Source organism: Eschscholzia californica, unplaced genomic scaffold (genome assembly GCF_041429995.1).
Source record: "Eschscholzia californica isolate CP2 unplaced genomic scaffold, dmEscCali1.0.p SCAF_6, whole genome shotgun sequence".
Taxonomy (NCBI): Eukaryota; Viridiplantae; Streptophyta; class Magnoliopsida; order Ranunculales; family Papaveraceae; genus Eschscholzia; species Eschscholzia californica.
This window is the reverse complement of record NW_028238483.1, coordinates 32,544,053-32,562,432: the sequence shown is the minus strand read 5'-3', so window position 1 is coordinate 32,562,432 and position 18,380 is coordinate 32,544,053. Positions and strand designations below refer to the sequence as shown.

Here is an 18,380-nt window from a genome sequence, read left to right as displayed (position 1 = left end):
CCAATAGGTAAGTAAATTTAGAGCAGGTTGGTAAAATAGTTGCAAAGTCATGTTTAGTTATTCCAATTTATTTAGGTAAACTAAAAACCCATTTTAATCATGTGTATTTTTTGAAAGAGAGAGATTTGGGACCTTTTACGAAAAGTTATTCGACCGCCCTTTTGAGTTGGTGAACCAAGTGGGTGAACTATTAAAATTTTGCTGCCTCGGTTACTTAACGAAATTGACAACACGGCGAGGGTGTCACTCGAATTTAGGTAAAAATTTAATGATCCAATTCAAACAACTCTAGTTATTTGCAGAAGAAGTCATAAAAAGAAACAATATAAATGAAGGACCTCCATATCCCTTCTCTCTCAAACTCATACCCTTCTTTCTCTCTCCCTCTGTCTCTCCCCCTCTCTCTCCTTCTCTCTTTATCTCTGTTCATTTCTTGCGTTTTCTTGTGTGAGAAAAAATGGGAATGGGGGAACTATCTCCAACAACAAGTGCAGGAAAATGGTTAGGATTTGTAACAGCCGTTTGGGTTCAATCAATTTCAGGAAACAATTACACATTTTCAAATTACTCAGCTTCTCTTAAATCATTAATGGCTCTTACCCAACTTGAACTAAATAGTCTCTCTGTTGCTAAAGATATTGGAAAAGCATTTGGAATTCTTGCTGGTCTTGCTTCAGATAAATTACCCACTCCTGTTATCTTAATTATTGGATCTCTTGAGGGTTTCATTGGTTATGGTGTTCAATGGCTTGTTGTTAGTCAAACAATCCGTCCTCTTCCTTACTGGCAGGTAATCACAATTTTTGCTGAGTCGATTCAAGATTCTTGACGACTCAGTCAGGATTTTAGAAATTAAGCACGTTAGTGGGCCCATAATTAACTGATTAAGGAAACTAACATATTAAACTCGGTCGAGTTAATGGGTTAACTCATTTTCTTCTCAGTGAGGCATTTTATCAAACACCTTTATCACCATCTGAAAACTGTAAAATTTAGGATTGAAGTTTGAAACTTTATGTGATTTTTGTTCTGTTTGATCTGTTTTTTTCAGATGTGTATATTTCTGTGCATGGGAGGAAACAGTACCACATGGATGAACACAGCAATTCTAGTAACTTGCATGCGTAATTTCCGCAGGAATCGTGGCCCTGTTTCAGGAATTTTAAAAGGGTATGTGGGTTTAAGTACCGCCATTTTCACTGATCTTTGTTCTGCTCTTTTCTCCGATAGCCCTTCAAAATTCCTTATGATGCTAGCTATAGTTCCGGCTGTTGTCTGTCTCTCTGCAATTATCTTCCTCCGGGAAGTCCCACCAACCACCACTGTTGCTCAAGAAGAACTAGAATCAAAGTATTTCAATATCTTTAATGGCGTCGCTGTTTTCATTGCTTTATATCTTCTTGCTTTCGATACAACCGGAAAGCATAGCCATTTACTCTCTGTTTTATTCGCTTCGGGTCTTCTTCTTCTCTTAGCTTTTCCATTATCAATTCCTGTATATACTTATTATAAGAATTGGACTCGTTCCGGTTCTAATGATGTTGAAGGTCAAGTTCAAGAACCACTGTTGGTTCAGACCCAAATAGAATCAGAACCAGAACAGAAACCCCATGTAGGAGGACCCATTAATGAGGATGAGGTTGTTCTTGTTGAGATTAAGCGAAAACCCGTACTTGGGGAAGATCACACTATCATTGAGGCATTGAGTACTATAGATTTCTGGATTTTGTTTGTGTCGTTTCTTTGTGGAGTTGGTACAGGATTAGCAGTCATGAACAACATGGGGCAAATGGGTTTAGCACTTGGGTATGTGGATGTATCCATATTTGTGTCGCTTATGAGTATATTCGGGTTCTTCGGGCGTATCGGTTCTGGAACCATATCCGAGTACTTCCTCAAGTAAGTAATAAGATCACACCTCTCTTTGTGGGTATTCCATTTTGCATTATTTAATTTCTAATTAAGTTTGTGGGCATCTAACTTAAAACCAACAGATAATCTATAGATAGATGTCTTCGTTTTGTCCATGTGAGACTATTCTCACAACGTTTTAGTAAAGTATGTGGTAGACAATGAAGAGTTGGCCTAGGCGAACCTATCCGTCTTAAATAAGAAAGGAAAAACATCTCTTTTCTTGATTTTATCTTGAAGATTAATTAGTTTGATTCACTGTTGATATCTTTACGGAATATGCTTTTTATGACTTATTGGTAGAGGAAACTTCCAATGTCTTTATCTTAATTCTTAAATCTCAAGACAAAAGTTGTTTAGGGCATATTAACTTTTAATGGTGCCTAGTCGGTGGTTAGATAGTGGAGGTCAACTTTAGGTGATTTTGTATTTTTCTTCAAGTTGTAAAAAATTGTTGTACAGGATCGGTTTGTAACATTGACATTTAGTTAACATAAATATTTCCGTAATTTTACTTCAGTTCAAGAAATGGTGGACTTGATTCACATGAGTTCTTGCTTATAGAGGAGACTTTCTTTTGACATTTCAAATATAATTTCTGTTTGGGCCACTGATATTTTGATCAGTTGGGTTAGCGTATAGGGCTCAGTGACTCACACATATATCCAGTCATCTGAATGGCCTACTTTTTTGTTGCATCAGCTGATCAGCATATAGGGCTCACACATCTTATTTTGAGTCTGTGACCATCATAGTTCTGAAAGGATAGGAACTTCAAGTGTTCCAAACCACTCATTTTACTGTTAACATACTACACAAACAGAACTTATTATTAATCTTGTCATATTGTCCTTTCATTCAGCCCTGCCTTATTATTTATTGATTTTCTTGCAACCAATTTTGTTTTTCGTGACGTTCGTCTTCACTTTTCTCCTTGAAGATGATATGATATTGTTAGACATGATAGAACCACATCCTTGATAACATGCTATTCTAAACCTTAAATGTTTCTCTTGCCATGTTTTGATGATGATATTTTGATTAATGCAGAAAAGCTGCAACTCCAAGACCTCTTTGGAATGCTGCTTCACAAATTCTAATGGCTGTTGGATACATTATCTTAGCCATTGCATTGCCAGGATCCCTTTACATCGGTTCAATAGTTGTTGGCATTTGCTACGGTGTTCGTCTTGCAGTAACAGTTCCGACTGCCTCCGAACTATTTGGTCTTAAGTACTATGGACTAATCTATAACATTCTCATCTTGAATCTTCCCCTCGGTTCGTTCCTTTTCTCCGGCCTCCTTGCTGGTTTCTTATACGATGCCCAGGCGACTAAAACACCTGGAGGTGGCAACACTTGTGTGGGAGCTCATTGTTACAGGCTAGTTTTCTTAATCATGGCTTTGGCATGTGTAATCGGGTTTGGGTTGGATGTATTACTTGCTTTCCGAACGAAGAATCTCTACTCAAAGATTCACGCCAGCAAAAAGAATAGAAAATCAGGGGCGGATCAGAAGAAGCCCATTAAAGTCTAATTGTACGACTGTATGTATACGTTTGTTACACTTTCTGTTTCGGTTTGATGATTTCCTTTTTCCTGTTAAGAGTTATCACATATATTAGCACGGAAAAACACTCTCTGCAGTGTTTTTTACATCGCTGAAGGCGGGGTTGGAATAGAATGGAATGTTACAAAGAGATGAGCATTTTGCTCAGGTGATCTTGATAGCAGTCACAGACAGTATTGTTCCATTACCCTCAAGTAATTTGTGCAGAAGATTGAAAGTATTTTCAATTTTTTCCTCTCGTATTCCTCGTGTGTCTGGATGGGAAGTATTTGTCCCTGATTGATGTTTGTTGTAATGAGAAACCGTACGGTTATTCAATTAAAAGCGTTAATACGTTTGCATTCAATAATATGCTTTTCCTATATAGTTTGATGTGGTCTTTTGTGTTTACAAACACAAATTGGTTTGAATACAGCTTCCAGTGACTGTATTTTTTTTTTTTTAACTTCTGCCCAGTTTTCAGTTGTGTTAAACTTGGCTTCATGTGTTATGAGATTTTTTTTTGTTGCAAGTGGTATAAGATATTTATTTGTTCAAAAGCTCCAAGATTGAAGCTGAGGGTATGGGCACCACACAAATTATATGGAGCTGTGGTGTGAATTTTTGAAGGCTAATTGACTAACACTCATGACTTGGTCCATTCATATGGATCCACCACCCCTCCCAAAAGAGAAAGGGTCATTTTTAAAGATGCGTCTCTAGAGGGTTAATGGCGGCGTCCCTTTCCTTCAAAATCTCAATCGTTCAAAGGGGCCCATTTCCTTCAAAATCTCAATCGAAATTTTGTCCTCAGAGGGGCGGCAAAAAGACTTCAAAGGAAGAAAGAAGAAGAAACAAATGTTATAGAGAAGATCAATTTGGACCTTTGATCACATTAAAAGGTACTGAGGGACTGAAAACAAAACATTAAAAAAAATGACAGACTCATATTGAACTCTATGAGAGATGGCGAACCGTTGCCACCCGGGCAAGAAAGCTCATTAGCGATTTAGGGTAATGCGCAAAAAAAAGAAGAGCTTGCAGGTGACAATGGGCAGTCAAATGTACAATGGGCAGTCAAATGTACCTCCAATGCATTTATAGTAGAAAGTGATGATTCGACGTTTATCAACCATCTCAACGACGCAGAGAAAGTAATCTAATGACAATCAATGGGTCATATCAGGAAGATTAAGAAGCTTATTCTGCATTTCAGGAGTATTAGATTCTCCCACATACCTAGACTCCGCCACTCACCAGCTGATACACTAGTAAAATAGACACTCATAAATAATTGAACTAGAATTTTTAAAATTGTTCCTAATTTGCTTTCCGAACTTTAGGGCGAAGCCAACGTGTAGGAGCCCCAGCCCAAGCAGATCCAATCCAGTGCTCATCTTGCAGTAACAGTTTCGACCGCCTCCGAGCTATTCGGGCTTAAAGAATATGGACTAATCTACAACATTCTCATTTTGAATCGTCCCCTTGGATCGTTCTTTTTCTCGGGCCTCCTTGCTGGTTTCTTATACGATGCCCAGGCGACTAAAACACCCGGAGGTTGCAACACTTGTGTCGGAGCTCACTGTTATAGGCTAGTTTTCTTGGTCATGGCTTTGGCTTGTGTAATTGGGTTTGGGTTGGATATATTACTTGCTTCTCCAACGAAGAATCTCTACTCGAAGATTCAAGCAAGCAAAAGAAATAGGAAATCCGGGGGGATCTGACGAAGCCCATTAGAGGCTAAACGTTCATACGTTCGCAACACTTTCGGGTAGGTTTGATGATCTTCTTTTTTCTGTCAAGAGTCTCTGCAGTGTCTTTTTGTTGAAGATGAGGTTCAAATTGAATGGAATGCTACGAAGAGATGAGCAGTTTGCGCAGGTGATCTTGACAGCAGTCACAGACAATATTTGCAGTAGTCCATTGACCTCAAGTATTTTGTACAGAATATTGAAAGATTTTTTCTATTTTGTCATGTCTGTCTTCCTCGTGTGTCTGTATGTTAAATGCACATATTATATCCCTAGTATGTGCAGTGATATCTATTTTACTATATAGCCGAGGGAAATGTTAAATGCACTAGCATCTACTTTGCTTTGAATACCCTTGATGTGAGGGGCATATAAAAAAAATATTGAGTGCATTTAACATTTTCAATATAGCGACCATATCCATACGAAGTCCGACCTTAAGGGCTATACCCGGGCCAAAAAGTGTGAGTTCATCACCTAGTGTCCTTCCTAGTCAATATAGGAACCATTAATATGCCAAAGACCCTCGTCTCGAGTCGATCGTCAAGAACTTTCTATCTGTCCTAGAAGATCAAGGCATTATGGGTTCAGACTCCTTTAAAAAGTCGATTTACAACAAAAAAAGTGGTCCTCGGCCTATCTCATTCGAGGTTCACTGCCTGCAAATTGAACAGACTTGTGATTTAAGTCTAAGCAACTGGTTGGTGTGGCAGGTGGTGCCCAACAATAGAGCTAGAGATAAAGAAGTGTTGGTTTTGAGTGGCAGTTATTCCATTTCTGTCGGCCACAAGGTCTCCTGAAATGCACGCCTCTTTCTCTCCATATGCAACCCCATTAACTGATTCCTATTTTTGTTCTCAAAAGTGTTGTTGATTGTTAAATTTATTAGATTTAGGCAGAGAGAGAGAGAGAGAGAGAGATATTCCCCTTACTAAAAGTAAAGAAAAAGAAAAAACAAGTTGGCCAGAAAACCAAGGTTAATGGAATCAGAGAGTTGTAAATCTAGAATTAGATATCCAGGGAGGATTTGCTTTTCAATATCCATGATCTATTCTCATAAGATTATTTAATTTATTACCTTATCTTGTTAAACAACTTAACTTTTTAATAATAATATCAACTAAATGTTATTAGAATCTAATGATCCATTTCAAGTCATCGCGTGACTCTTGCCTATGCTTGGCCAGCAGGAAGTGCAGATGTAGAAATTTTTTGTAATGGTATTAGTTCCGATCGAGAAAACCTCACTAATATAGGCTTTGTCATTTCAATGAGAAATGATTTTATTTTTCATCAATGTAAAGTCTTGTGGATTACAAACACATTAATGGTGTTAAGTATAGTATTAACACATTAGAACCATTTTGGGTACTAAAATTGAACCATGGATGGCAATAACTGCGTCAATTAAACTATAAACTCATTAATTGGGATTTCTTGGCCCAAAAACGGATCGTGTCGCCTAAAATTATATAATAAGGGTTTGTTTATCATACATGTGATTCATGTGAAGAGGCACTGTTGGTCCCAGTATATACAGTGCTGTGACTTTGTGAGCTTCATATTTCAGTTCTTCTCCCCTTCACTAACCTCTCTATAAAACACACACACACACACACACACACTCTCTATATATATAGAACATATGCACCCCCATGTTTAGTTTTTCTCACCTCTAAAAAACAGAACACACCATGAAAACTCAACCCATCTTCCAACTGTTTATGATATTGAATCAACTCCTCTGTATTATTTTCATCACTCAATCATCATTTTCTGCTTCATATGGTACTCTCTCTCTCTTTCCCTCCCATACAACTACATTTCATATACATGTTATTAACTATATTGTAGCTGGGATTAATGCAGATGGACATCTATATGATTCTAGAGCTTATCTAGAGGTACTACTTAATCAACAAAATTCAACACAAAAAAGAATATATATATATATATATATATATATGTATATGAATAGCTTACTTACTAATTACTAATGAATGTTGATTTTGGTGGACTGGTATATAGTGTAAAATGCAGCCTGAGCCTCCTCTTTATAAGGGAGGGATTCTCAAGGGATACAACCCTAGCAATATCAAGAGTACTACTACCCTTGATCAAGAACTTCTTCCTGTTTCAGTTTATTCCCCTGCTATTGTCTTGACAAATCTTAACCAATCTATCAAATACTCCTTCTCCAGTTGAGCTTCTCTCTCTTGCTAATTTTCTCTATCATACCAAATTTGACAATGTGAATTTGCAGATTATACCCATCATGACATTTCCTTTTTGTTCTTGAAACAGCTTGGGTTAAGATCAAGGGTGCTAAATCTTCACTTATAAGGGCTAAGTTATGGACGGCAAATTCGACATCCCCGTGTATTGGATCTGTCTTAGCAAAGAAAGGTTGTTGGTCTTTTCTTAAAGGTGGATTTGAACTCGATTCAACGAATAATCTGTCTGTTATATATTTCCAGGTTCGGTTTCGTTCACTATCCCCTTATGCTATATTATCAACATGACATTACAAAATTAGCTTGTTTTTTTTAATGGTTGCAGCATTCAGATGTCAGTGATGTCGATATTTCGGTAGCAAGTTTGTCTTTGCAGCCATTCACTAATCAGCAATGGAAAGTTAATCAAGATTACAGAATCAGCAAAGTGAGATTTTTCCAAACTTCTTTACTTTCTTACTACTTGTTTCTAAATTTATTATATGATCTTAGGGCACCTATTAGTTGCGAAAAATAATAGTCTATCTTGTGCTTGCTTTTCTACCAAGGTTGCCTTCATGTGTTGAAGTGACAACCCAACCTGAACTTTGGTAGGGCTAGTAGAGGAGTTCCATAGCAGTTATCAATATGCCCTCGCGTTTGGCACCTAAGCTCAAAGATATAGGGTTTTGTTCCTCGTGAAAGCTCTAAGATGTCACAAAGTAAAAGTTTCGCCCCTTGAATTTTTGTTCAGAGCGGCACTTGTGCTAGCTTCCTTTTCCTACTACAAGTCTTAGCCTTCCCTTATTATGCCTAGTGTAACTTTGACTAGCTAGGCAACTCCTCCACCAAGTAATGCTCCAAGAGAGTAAAGCTTGAAGTAGACAAAGTACTTTTAAAGGAAAACCTATGCTTTATTACAATAAGGTAAAAATATACAAGTAGGTGGGCACGTGCCCCAAGTCACTTCTACTCTATAGCTCTTATCCTCACTTATTGGGTGATTACAAATGAAGGAGTTCCGGTTTACCTCTATTTACACTACAAAGCCTACAAAATGGATGGACAAGATTACTTTCTCTATGAACCTCTAGATAACTCCATCCGTGACAGCCCATAAGTGTGCCAAAATGTAGCCCAAGCCTATGTACAAGGCTGCCGGGCCCAAGATGATATGCCCCCTAAGGTAGCTCGGCCCAATGTGATATGCTCCTTAGCTATGTGGGCTGTTGTTTGGTGCCTTTAAATGATGCCCGTGACAACAAGCCCACCCAATAACCTCAACACATACTAAACTTGAGCATTCACTTGTAGGCTATAACCCAGACTCTGAAAGCTCCCCCAAGCGATGTGGGACTGTCACGAGTGCTTTCGGAATGGGACTATTCGGGTGCCATCTGAGTGAATTGGCACTCACTTGATCGATCCTAGGCGCCATCCAAGTTGACAAATTAATGTGCATGGGCTAGTATTGTTTCATAAGCAACCCCAGCGAGTCGGCTACAAAATGAGATAATTTAGTACTTCACTATGCAACTTTTCTATCTCGGTAACAATACAAAACCTTCTCTACAGGATCGAAAACGTGCAGTAACCATTCATGTATCAGACAAACAAGGAGCTAGACTTCAAGGAGCTCAGATAACAGTAGAGCAAATCTCCAAAGACTTCCCATTTGGTTCTGCCATAGCAAGTTCCATTCTTGGAAACTTACCATACCAGGTATGAACTTTCAAATACTCATAAATCACTCATTCATGAGCTTATTGATCTTAATATGCATTATTCGCTTTATATGACATAAATCTTATTATTACAGAAATGGTTTATCGAGCGATTCAATACTGCAGTTTTTGAAAACGAGCTTAAATGGTATGCAACAGAATCTGAACAAGGCAAACTCAACTATACCTTAGCAGACAGAATGTTAGAGTTTGTTCGAGCTAACCAGATCTCTGTCAGAGGGCACAATATCTTTTGGGAAGATTCTAGGTATACGCCTTCGTGGGTTCGTAATCTCACAAGCAATCAATTAAAGTTTGCAGTTAACTCGCGTATTCAAAGTCTAATGACGAGATATAGAGGAGATTTCATGCATTGGGATGTAAACAACGAAATGCTTCACCATGATTTTTACGAGCAAAGACTTGGCCAAAATGTATCATTAGAGTTCTTCAAAACTGCACATAAATCAGACCCATTAGCAACTTTATTCATGAATGATTATAACGTAGTAGAAACTTGTGGGGATGATAATTCAACGGCCGATAGTTTCATTTCAAGACTCAAAGAGTTGCAGATATATGGAGTAAAAATGGATGGAATTGGATTAGAAGCACATTTTTCAATCCCAAATCTTCCTCTAATGAGAGCAACACTAGATAAGTTATCTAGAATGGGTCTCCCTATTTGGTTAACTGAAGTTGATATTAAGGCTGAATATGGCAAAGAAAAACAAGCAATTTATTTAGAACAAGTAATGAGAGAAGGATTTTCACATCCATCGGTTAACGGCATAATGCTCTGGTCTGCCCTTCATCCAGACGGATGTTACCAAATGTGTTTAACGGATAATGATTTTCGTAATCTTCCAACCGGAAATGTCGTCGATAAACTCTTGAAAGAGTGGAAAACCGGAGAGATGAATGTTCAAACAGATCAGTATGGGTCATTTAGCTTTTATGGATTTTTAGGAGAATATAAAGTGAATGTCAAATATGGTGACAAGTTCACAGAATCTACTTTCTCACTATTAGAAGGTGATGAAACTAAGCATTTCAATGTTCAACTGTAATAGCAATTTGTTTTACCACAATCTTCTCAGAGTGTTTTGAAATTTTCGAGGGGTTGAAATAAAGTTCTTAAATGGGTGATATTGAATGAGATCAGATCAGCATGTACTTTTCATGAATATTTTGATTATATGAAGACAGAACAAGGATGTTTTCAATAAGAAGCATTTACTTGTCTAGGGCACCTTGGCGAGTCTTTAGCATTTGGGCCTATAGCATCTGCAAATGAATTAGCATCCCTCGTTCCCCAAACATTTGTTGGAGGGAACATAAGCGGCAAATATTATAATCAACTAAGGTGCTGTTTGTTTTTTATTTATGTCTGAATCTGAATTGGCTGAATCTGAATTATCTGAACTGAATTGGCTGAATCTGAAATGACTGAATTCAGATGTTTGTTTTTTTAATCTGAAAAACTAGGTCTGAAAAAATAAAATTACATTTATACCCATGATTAATTATAAAAATTTAATTCTTCTTTTCTTTTCTCTCTTGGCCCGTAAATGAAACAAAACCCTAAAAACCTAGGGTTAACTTTCTCAATAAAAGAAAAAATCTAGGGTTAACTCTTTCATCCTAAATAAACATTTCCCAGTTTCCATTATAAAATCCTGCACCGCCCCTCTTTTCCTCTCCCTCCGCGTTCGGCAAAACCCTAATTTTTGTTCCCATCTCTTCAGAACTTCATCACTATCTTCTGGATCTCTATAATCTTCAACCGAAATCGTAGTTTCTCTCTCCACCAATTAGGTTTTTTCGAAGATGTCTAGTGCTTTGGACATGTCACTAGATGATCTGATCAAGAACAACAAGAAATCTGGAGGAGGAGGAGATAGAAGAGGAAGCAGAGGTAGAGGACGAGGTTCAGGTCCTGGTCCTGCTCGTCGATTTCCAAATCGCTGTCTGAACAGAACAACCCCTTATTCAACGGGAAAGGTGTGAAATTAGGGTTTCCGATCTGTTTGATAAAAATAAAAAAAAATCTAGGGTTACCCTCATTAGACCTCTCTCCATCTCTCTCTATCTCTCTCTCTATCTTTTTCTATATCTCTAACTGATGGTCGAAGGTAAGGGGTGATGACCCTCGCCAGATCTGACGAGGGTCTGAACAATATCACCCTCGCCAGATCCGGCGAGGGTTTACAGATTTCCTGGCTCCAATTATATGGTGTGTTTTGGTGGCGGTGGGTGTCGATGATCTTGCTGTGTGGTGGTGTCGGTGTTGTGTGTGATGGTTTCGGTGCTCTGTGGTGGTGGTGGTTTCGGTGCTCTGTGGTGGTGGTGGTGGTGGTGGTGGTGGTGGTGTTATGGTTTAGTATTGTGTTGCCGGTGGTTGGTTCTTTTGCCGGTGGTGCTGTTATGGTCTAAGTGTTGTTTGGCCGGTGATTGGTTGTTGTCGGTGGATGGTGGTTTTGGTGGTGGTGTTTTTTCCTGTGTGGAGAAATTTTTTTTTAATACAAGGGCAGAGATGTCATTTGTCAGATTTCAGATATTGACCCATATTTCAGACTTGTTTTGAAGTCTGAAATATATGGGCTTCTTTTCAGCCTATTCAGACTTGAGCAATATTCAGCCAAATTTTCAGAAACTCTTAAATTCAATAACAAACATCTGAAATCTGAATTGGGTTTCAATTCAGATTTCAGATCTGAAAAAATTAAAAAACAAACAGGACCTAAGACTCATGAAAAAGATCAACTTTTCCCAGAACCTTATAAATGACGTTACTGTAACTCATAGTCATAGATGATTGAAAACAATAATTTGATTTACATAATGTCACTGTAGTGTTCGTCTTAACAAAACTAATGTCATTATTAGAAAGAAAAATTACAATATTATATCTACTCGACTTAAATGGTGAATTCAATATCTTTTTCTTTACTGTATAAACGATGAATCTATCATTTCATTTTGTATTATTTAAATAGGCCAGTGCTTTGGGGAAAGCTAAATAGTTTCCGGGGTGTGAAATTTTAAAGGGAATATGCAAAATTTTGAAAAGTTTCCGGGGAAACATATTTTACGGGGAATATGGTTCAAAATAAAAAAACTCTCCCCCTCACCTCCCTCCACCTCACCTCACCTCCCTCCACCTCACCTCACCTCCCTCCACCTCACCTCACCTCCCTCCACCTCATCTTCTCTCTCTCTTCTCCGATAGGTCGCCGGCCGGAAAATTTTTCCGGCGGGCGATCATGATTTTTTTTTTTCTCTCACATCTCTCTCTCTAAACTCCGGCGAAGGGAAACCCCCTTCGCCGGAGTTTAGAGAGAGAGAGAGATGTGAGAGAATTTTTTTTTTTTTTTTTTCATGGTCGCCGGCGACCTATCGGAGAAGAGAGAGAGAAGATGAGGTGGAGGGAGAGAAGTGAGGTGGAGAGAGAGAGCTGAGGTGGAGAAGCTATTTTGCTTTCCCCCTAAATAAAGTTGTCAAACAAAATTGATTAATTTTTGACCAAGTCTTCACACCCCGGAAACTATTTAGCTTTCTCCAAAGCGCTGGCCTTTAAATATCATTATTTCTTAAGATATGTTTCTTTGGATATTCTTTTAGGAGATAATTTAATTGTTAATTAAAGTTCTTGCCCTAGAAAATGTTCTAGATAGTTCACTAAACTAAAGCATTAATAACTAATTAACAAAACAAAACTTAAAGACCTCGTCAATCATCCAATCTTCATTTTGTCGCAATGTGTGGTGGTCTATAGCGTATAGAAATGGCAACAAACAGTGCTTAATACGTTTATTTTCTCCACGTCAATGTGGTAAGTGAAACCAATACCAACTCGCCACGTTTCATTTCCATATCTACATCCGTTAGATCATCCACGTAGGTGACCTCTAATAATTGAATACCGTCCAGGTGGCAGATTTGAGTCACTTAGATATCTGAGTCACTAAGGTGTGAGAAAATTGGTAGTATAAATTAATGAAATGAGAAACTGGTAATCGGATCTGTGTTTAGTGATCAAAAAACGAAAGGCGAATTGCGAAAGAACACGATGAGGAAGTGGACGATTCCTTCCGCTCTCTTACTCTTACTACTTCTCTCTCTACATCCAGATCAAGGTCAGTTTTAGGGTTTCTTCACTCTATCTCTTCTCAGATTCTACTTGTATTAGTGATTTAGATCCAGTAAGGATTTTGCTATTAAGATTCGTTTAGATCTAGATCTGTACTTTAATGGTGTCAAGATCGTTATATTGTGATAATCATATAGATCGAATGGAATTTTCTTCATTTTTGTTCTTCCTGAAACTTTAATTCATTTCTTATTATTAAAATTTTTGATGTCTTTGTTGATCTATATTAGCTCAATCGAAGATCCAATCTTTTCATTAGTTTCTGTAATCTAGTAAAACTGTATACATTTCGTGTTTATAGATCTTGATCATTGTGATTACAGGTCGTAAAATACAAGCTAATGCCGAAGAAAGTGAATCAGACGAGCTAGTAAATCCACCAAAGATTGAGGAGAAGCTTGGTGCTGTTCCTCATGGATTATCTACAGATTCAGATGTCGCTAAAAGGTTCTTATTTTTGCTCAACTTATTCACTATTTGGATTCTTGTGAATGAAATATAGAATTTGATTTCTGAAATGTTATGTCTTGATTCAGGGAGGCAGAGTCAATGTCAAGGAGATCTATCCGCAGCAATGCAGAGAAGTTTGAGTTCCAGGCTGAGGTTTCCCGGCTTATGGATATCATTATCAACTCTCTTTACAGCAACAAAGATATCTTCTTGAGGGAGCTGATTTCTAATGCATCTGATGTAAGTAGTCCTTACTATATAATTTGTTTGGTTTGTTTTGTTCCATGATTTTATGGTGAAGTTAATTTAACAAGCAAGGTTTGTGTACTTTTTTCAGGCATTGGATAAGATCAGGTTCCTTTCTCTAACAGACAAGGAAATTCTAGGAGAAGGTGATAATACAAAGCTAGAGATACAGGTTAGGAGTGCTTTCACTAACAATTTTGATTACTATAGTGTTTAAGCATGTTGAATATGGAAGCCAGGGTTTCTTTTGCCTTGAGATTACTGGTTTTTTTCAAAATTAATCTAACATGATATTTGGTTCTATTAACATTATGCAGATTAAATTAGACAAAGAAAAGAAAATCCTGTCCATTCGTGACAGAGGTATAGGAATGACGAAGGAAGACCTTATCAAGAACTTAGGAACCATAGCAAAATCTGGAACTTCAGGTAATGGAGATCTTACTTTCCTTCGGTGTCGTTCTTTTGAGTGATGAAAGGGATAGTGCCTGGTTGTTGACATTTTTGTTTGTATACAGCCTTTGTGGAGAAAATGCAAACAAGTGGTGATCTCAATCTAATTGGGCAGTTTGGAGTTGGATTTTACTCTGTGTATTTGGTCGCTGACTACGTTGAAGTCATCAGCAAACACAATGATGACAAACAGTACGACTTTCTATCCAATTTTAAATTTCTTAGTGTTTTGGTTTATCTTCCATGTACAAGTTTGTTTGAGTTCATTTATTCTAATTCAGTTCCGCTCTTGGGTTTCAGATATGTATGGGAGTCCAAGGCCGATGGAGCATTTGCAATTTCTGAGGACGACTGGAATGAACCATTGGGCCGTGGAACTGAGATAAGGTTGCATCTTAGAGAAGAAGCTGGGGAATACTTGGAGGAAAACAAATTGAAAGTGAGTATATCGTGTTAAATTCTCTTTAAGCCTTAAACAATTTTATGCTTCAACTATTTATTTTGGAGTTTAGTGAAGAAAGCATATTTGTAGAACTTGGTAACATTCATTGGCTCAAATCCTGTTGTTCTGAAAACGAGATTCTACTTTAGACATGCATTTTAGCATGTTCATGGGCGTACACTTCTGTATGTCATTTCCATTGTTACTTGAGCAATACCTTGAATTCATCACTTTATCTTAATCCTTGCAAATCGTTTTCTTGCTTAAGGCGATTTTGTAGTTTTTATGAGCACATACCCATATTAGTTTAGAAGTACTCTTACTTGTATGGTTGTATCTATCTTCTCCTGGATGTGCTAGAATAAGTTCGTAATGATGGTTTGCTTGGGAACATTTGATGGTTCTGGTCTTCATTTTTTAAGGACGTCCCCCTTACAATTCTAGCAGCACTTTGTATATGCCATAGCATGTTGTTCCTCTTGGATATGCAAGTGGTGCTTGAAGCCATTGTATGTATTGGCAAACAAGATCCTTCTCTCTTTTTTTTTTCTACATGATTTGAAGGTACACTGAATGATTGATTTTAGTTATTAGTAATGCTGTCTTTTATATGGAGTGCATTTTGACAATGTCTACATCACAGACATAGAACTTGATAATGAAGATGGCTATGTTGATTGTTGATTGACAACACCTTCAAATCTGAGTATGAACTATGAGTATTAAGTTGCATGCTTACCTTATCTAGTTTATGTTCTTAGGGACCTAAATACAAATATATGTTTTTCCATTTAATTTGCAGGACTTGGTGAAGAAATATTCTGAATTCATCAACTTCCCCATATCTCTCTGGGCAAGCAAGGAGGTAGACGTTGAAGTTCCTGCAGAAGATGATGAATCTAGTGAAGAGGAAACATGTACTCACCTACCCTAGCTTCTTACTGGTTGCTTTTTTACTTTTATATTTTACTAACATATTTCTACTGTTGCAAACAGCTGAAAGCAGCACCACATCAGAGGAGGAAGAAGTGGAGGATGAAGACAGTGAGAAGAAGCCTAAGACTAAGACAGTGAAGGAGACAACTTATGGCTGGGAAGTTCTGAACGATGTTAAAGCCATTTGGCTACGTAGCCCTAAGGAAGTGACAGATGAAGAGTACACAAAGTTCTACCACTCAGTTGCCAAGGCAAATTTTTATACTCTGATCGCCTCAAACTTCTTCGATTTTACTATGAAAATTCCCTGCTTTTTAGGCAATATTTTCTAACAGGTGTTAAATTGTTGTTCGGACAGGATTTCGGTGATGAGAAGCCTATGGCTTGGAGTCATTTTAGTGCTGAAGGAGATGTCGAGTTCAAAGCTCTTCTTTTTGTGCCTCCAAAGGCTCCTCATGATCTTTATGAGAGTTACTACAATGCTAACAAGTCCAACTTGAAGCTTTTCGTTAGACGGGTCTTTATCTCAGATGAATTTGATGATCTCCTCCCCAAGTATTTGAGCTTTTTGATGGTAATAACAGCTTTGTTCTTTGAATTCCTACTATTGAGGCATTTCAAACAAAAGAGTTCTTATAATTTCGAATTTGGTTCTTGTATTCCTAAAAATTGATGATTACATTTCCTTTGTACTTTTTTTTTTGATGAGAAATTTCCTTTGTACTTTCATGCAGGGTATTGTTGATTCTGACACCTTACCACTTAATGTATCGCGAGAAATGCTTCAACAGCACAGCAGTTTGAAGACCATCAAGAAGAAACTCATCCGTAAGGCCCTTGATATGATCCGTCGCATTGCAGAAGAGGACCCTGATGAGTCTAACGACAAAGACAAGACAGGTTTGTTCAGCATAAAGCTCGACTTCTTCTACTGATTGCTTGTTGTTTGATACTTGCTAATTTGTTTATATCTGACGTTACTTCCTTCTATTTTTAAAATTGACCAAAATTAGAAGGTGAGAAAGAAAATGAAAATGATGAGAAGAAAGGCCAATACGCTAAGTTCTGGAACGAGTTTGGCAAATCCGTAAAACTTGGTATCATTGAAGATGCCACTAATAGAGTTCGTTTGGCCAAGCTTCTCAGATTTGAAAGGTTAGATTTAATTGTTGTACATTTTGTTATGTTATCTCAATTTCAAATTGTCTTTTCTTATTAAACAATTACCAATGTTGAACTACAATCTTCTTACTATTTACAGTTCAAAGTCTGGTGGCAAGTTAGCCTCTTTGGATCAGTACATCTCAAGAATGAAACCAGGGCAGAAGGATATCTTTTACATTACCGGATCCAGCAAAGAACAGTTGGAGAAATCCCCATTCCTCGAGAGGCTCACCAAGAAAAACTACGAGGTAATTACTGAGTGGGCCCTTTTGTCTTCTTTGTGAAGTGATCCAAGTCAAACACAGTAACCTCACTATAAATTTCGATTTATTTTTATGCAGGTTATCTTCTTCACCGACCCAGTGGACGAATATTTGATGCAATACTTGATGGATTATGAAGACAAGAAGTTCCAAAATGTATCAAAGGAGGGTTTGAAGCTTGGAAAAGACTCAAAGGACAAAGAACTCAAGGATTCATTCAAGGATCTCACCAAGTGGTGGAAGGAATCACTTGCTAGTGAGAATGTGGACTCAGTGAAGATCAGTAACCGATTGGCTGACAGTCCATGTGTGGTAGTAACATCAAAATACGGCTGGAGTGCAAATATGGAGAGAATTATGCAATCACAGACCTTATCAGATGCTAGCAAGCAAGCTTATATGCGTGGTAAGAGGGTGCTTGAGATCAACCCTAGACACCCAATCATCAAGGCTCTCCAAGAGAAAGTTGTTACAGATCCCGAGGTACTTTAAGCTTCTCTCTATTTAGTGATATTATTCCGAGTCAAATTATCTTCGACGTTAGGTATGACTGACTCTGTATTCTATTGTACAGGATGAGAATGTGAAGCTGACAGCAAGACTCATGTACCAAACAGCCCTAATGGAGAGTGGTTTCACTCTCACCGATCCAAAGGAGTTTGCGTCCAGTATCTACAGTTCAGTGACAAAAAGCCTTAATATCAGCCCTGAAGCCACGGTAGAAGAGGAAGAGGATACTGATGAGGCCGAGGTCGAAACTGATGCTAAAGATGCATCGACCAAGGACAGTGAAGCTGATGCTGCTCAAGATGAAGGTGATGAAGAGTCATCTCCATACAGAGATGAGCTATAGATTTCTGCAAATATTCTCAAAAAATGAGATGTTGCAGTTCATGGCCACTTAGGATAGAAAAACTGGAAAACACTGAATCGTCCTACCTTTCTCTTCTCAGTTTAGCTTAAGAAAAATGGATGGGGATGTTAGAATTAATTTTAAGTGTTGTAGTCTTCTGGAGTTTTGGGCGTATTTCGATTTTCAATTTAGTTGGATCAGAATTTTGAGAGATTCCGAGGCTGTGTCGTGTTTAATTCACTAAATCAGTTCTCCACTTTTAAACTGTGCTA

At 37.8% G+C, this 18,380-nt stretch overlaps 3 protein-coding genes across 4 annotated transcripts; all 3 read left to right on the top strand.

The window, feature by feature from the left end:
• The first annotated feature begins 245 nt into the window (after nt 1-245).
• LOC147533695 (protein NUCLEAR FUSION DEFECTIVE 4-like) lies at nt 246-3,843 on the top strand. Of its 2 annotated transcripts, XM_086648503.1 has the most exons (3): nt 246-790; nt 1,052-1,899; nt 2,962-3,843. In XM_086648503.1, exons 1-3 carry the CDS (start codon nt 458-460, stop codon nt 3,446-3,448), a joined length of 1,668 nt encoding a protein of 555 aa, XP_086504629.1. In that variant the 5' UTR covers nt 246-457; the 3' UTR covers nt 3,449-3,843. The 2 variants fall into 2 exon arrangements, with proteins under 2 accessions (XP_086504629.1, XP_086504630.1); XM_086648504.1 differs by lacking the exon at nt 2,962-3,843 and having other exon boundaries at nt 343-790; nt 1,052-1,903.
• Nucleotides 3,844-6,714: 2,871 nt separating this feature from the next.
• Nucleotides 6,715-10,332, top strand: LOC147533694 (endo-1,4-beta-xylanase 5-like). The gene is made up of 7 exons (XM_086648255.1): nt 6,715-6,999; nt 7,081-7,115; nt 7,240-7,411; nt 7,516-7,688; nt 7,771-7,872; nt 9,000-9,146; nt 9,244-10,332. The coding sequence occupies exons 1-7, from the start codon at nt 6,906-6,908 to the stop codon at nt 10,216-10,218; spliced, it is 1,698 nt and encodes a 565-aa protein (XP_086504381.1). The 5' UTR covers nt 6,715-6,905; the 3' UTR covers nt 10,219-10,332.
• A 2,837-nt stretch (nt 10,333-13,169) lies between these two features.
• Nucleotides 13,170-18,380, top strand: SHD (Chaperone protein htpG family protein). Its single transcript, XM_086648254.1, has 15 exons — nt 13,170-13,287; nt 13,625-13,748; nt 13,838-13,991; nt 14,089-14,169; nt 14,315-14,426; nt 14,516-14,642; nt 14,751-14,889; nt 15,695-15,809; nt 15,889-16,079; nt 16,187-16,402; nt 16,563-16,728; nt 16,842-16,983; nt 17,090-17,240; nt 17,334-17,738; nt 17,830-18,380. Exons 1-15 carry the CDS (start codon nt 13,221-13,223, stop codon nt 18,106-18,108), a joined length of 2,469 nt encoding a protein of 822 aa, XP_086504380.1. The 5' UTR covers nt 13,170-13,220; the 3' UTR covers nt 18,109-18,380.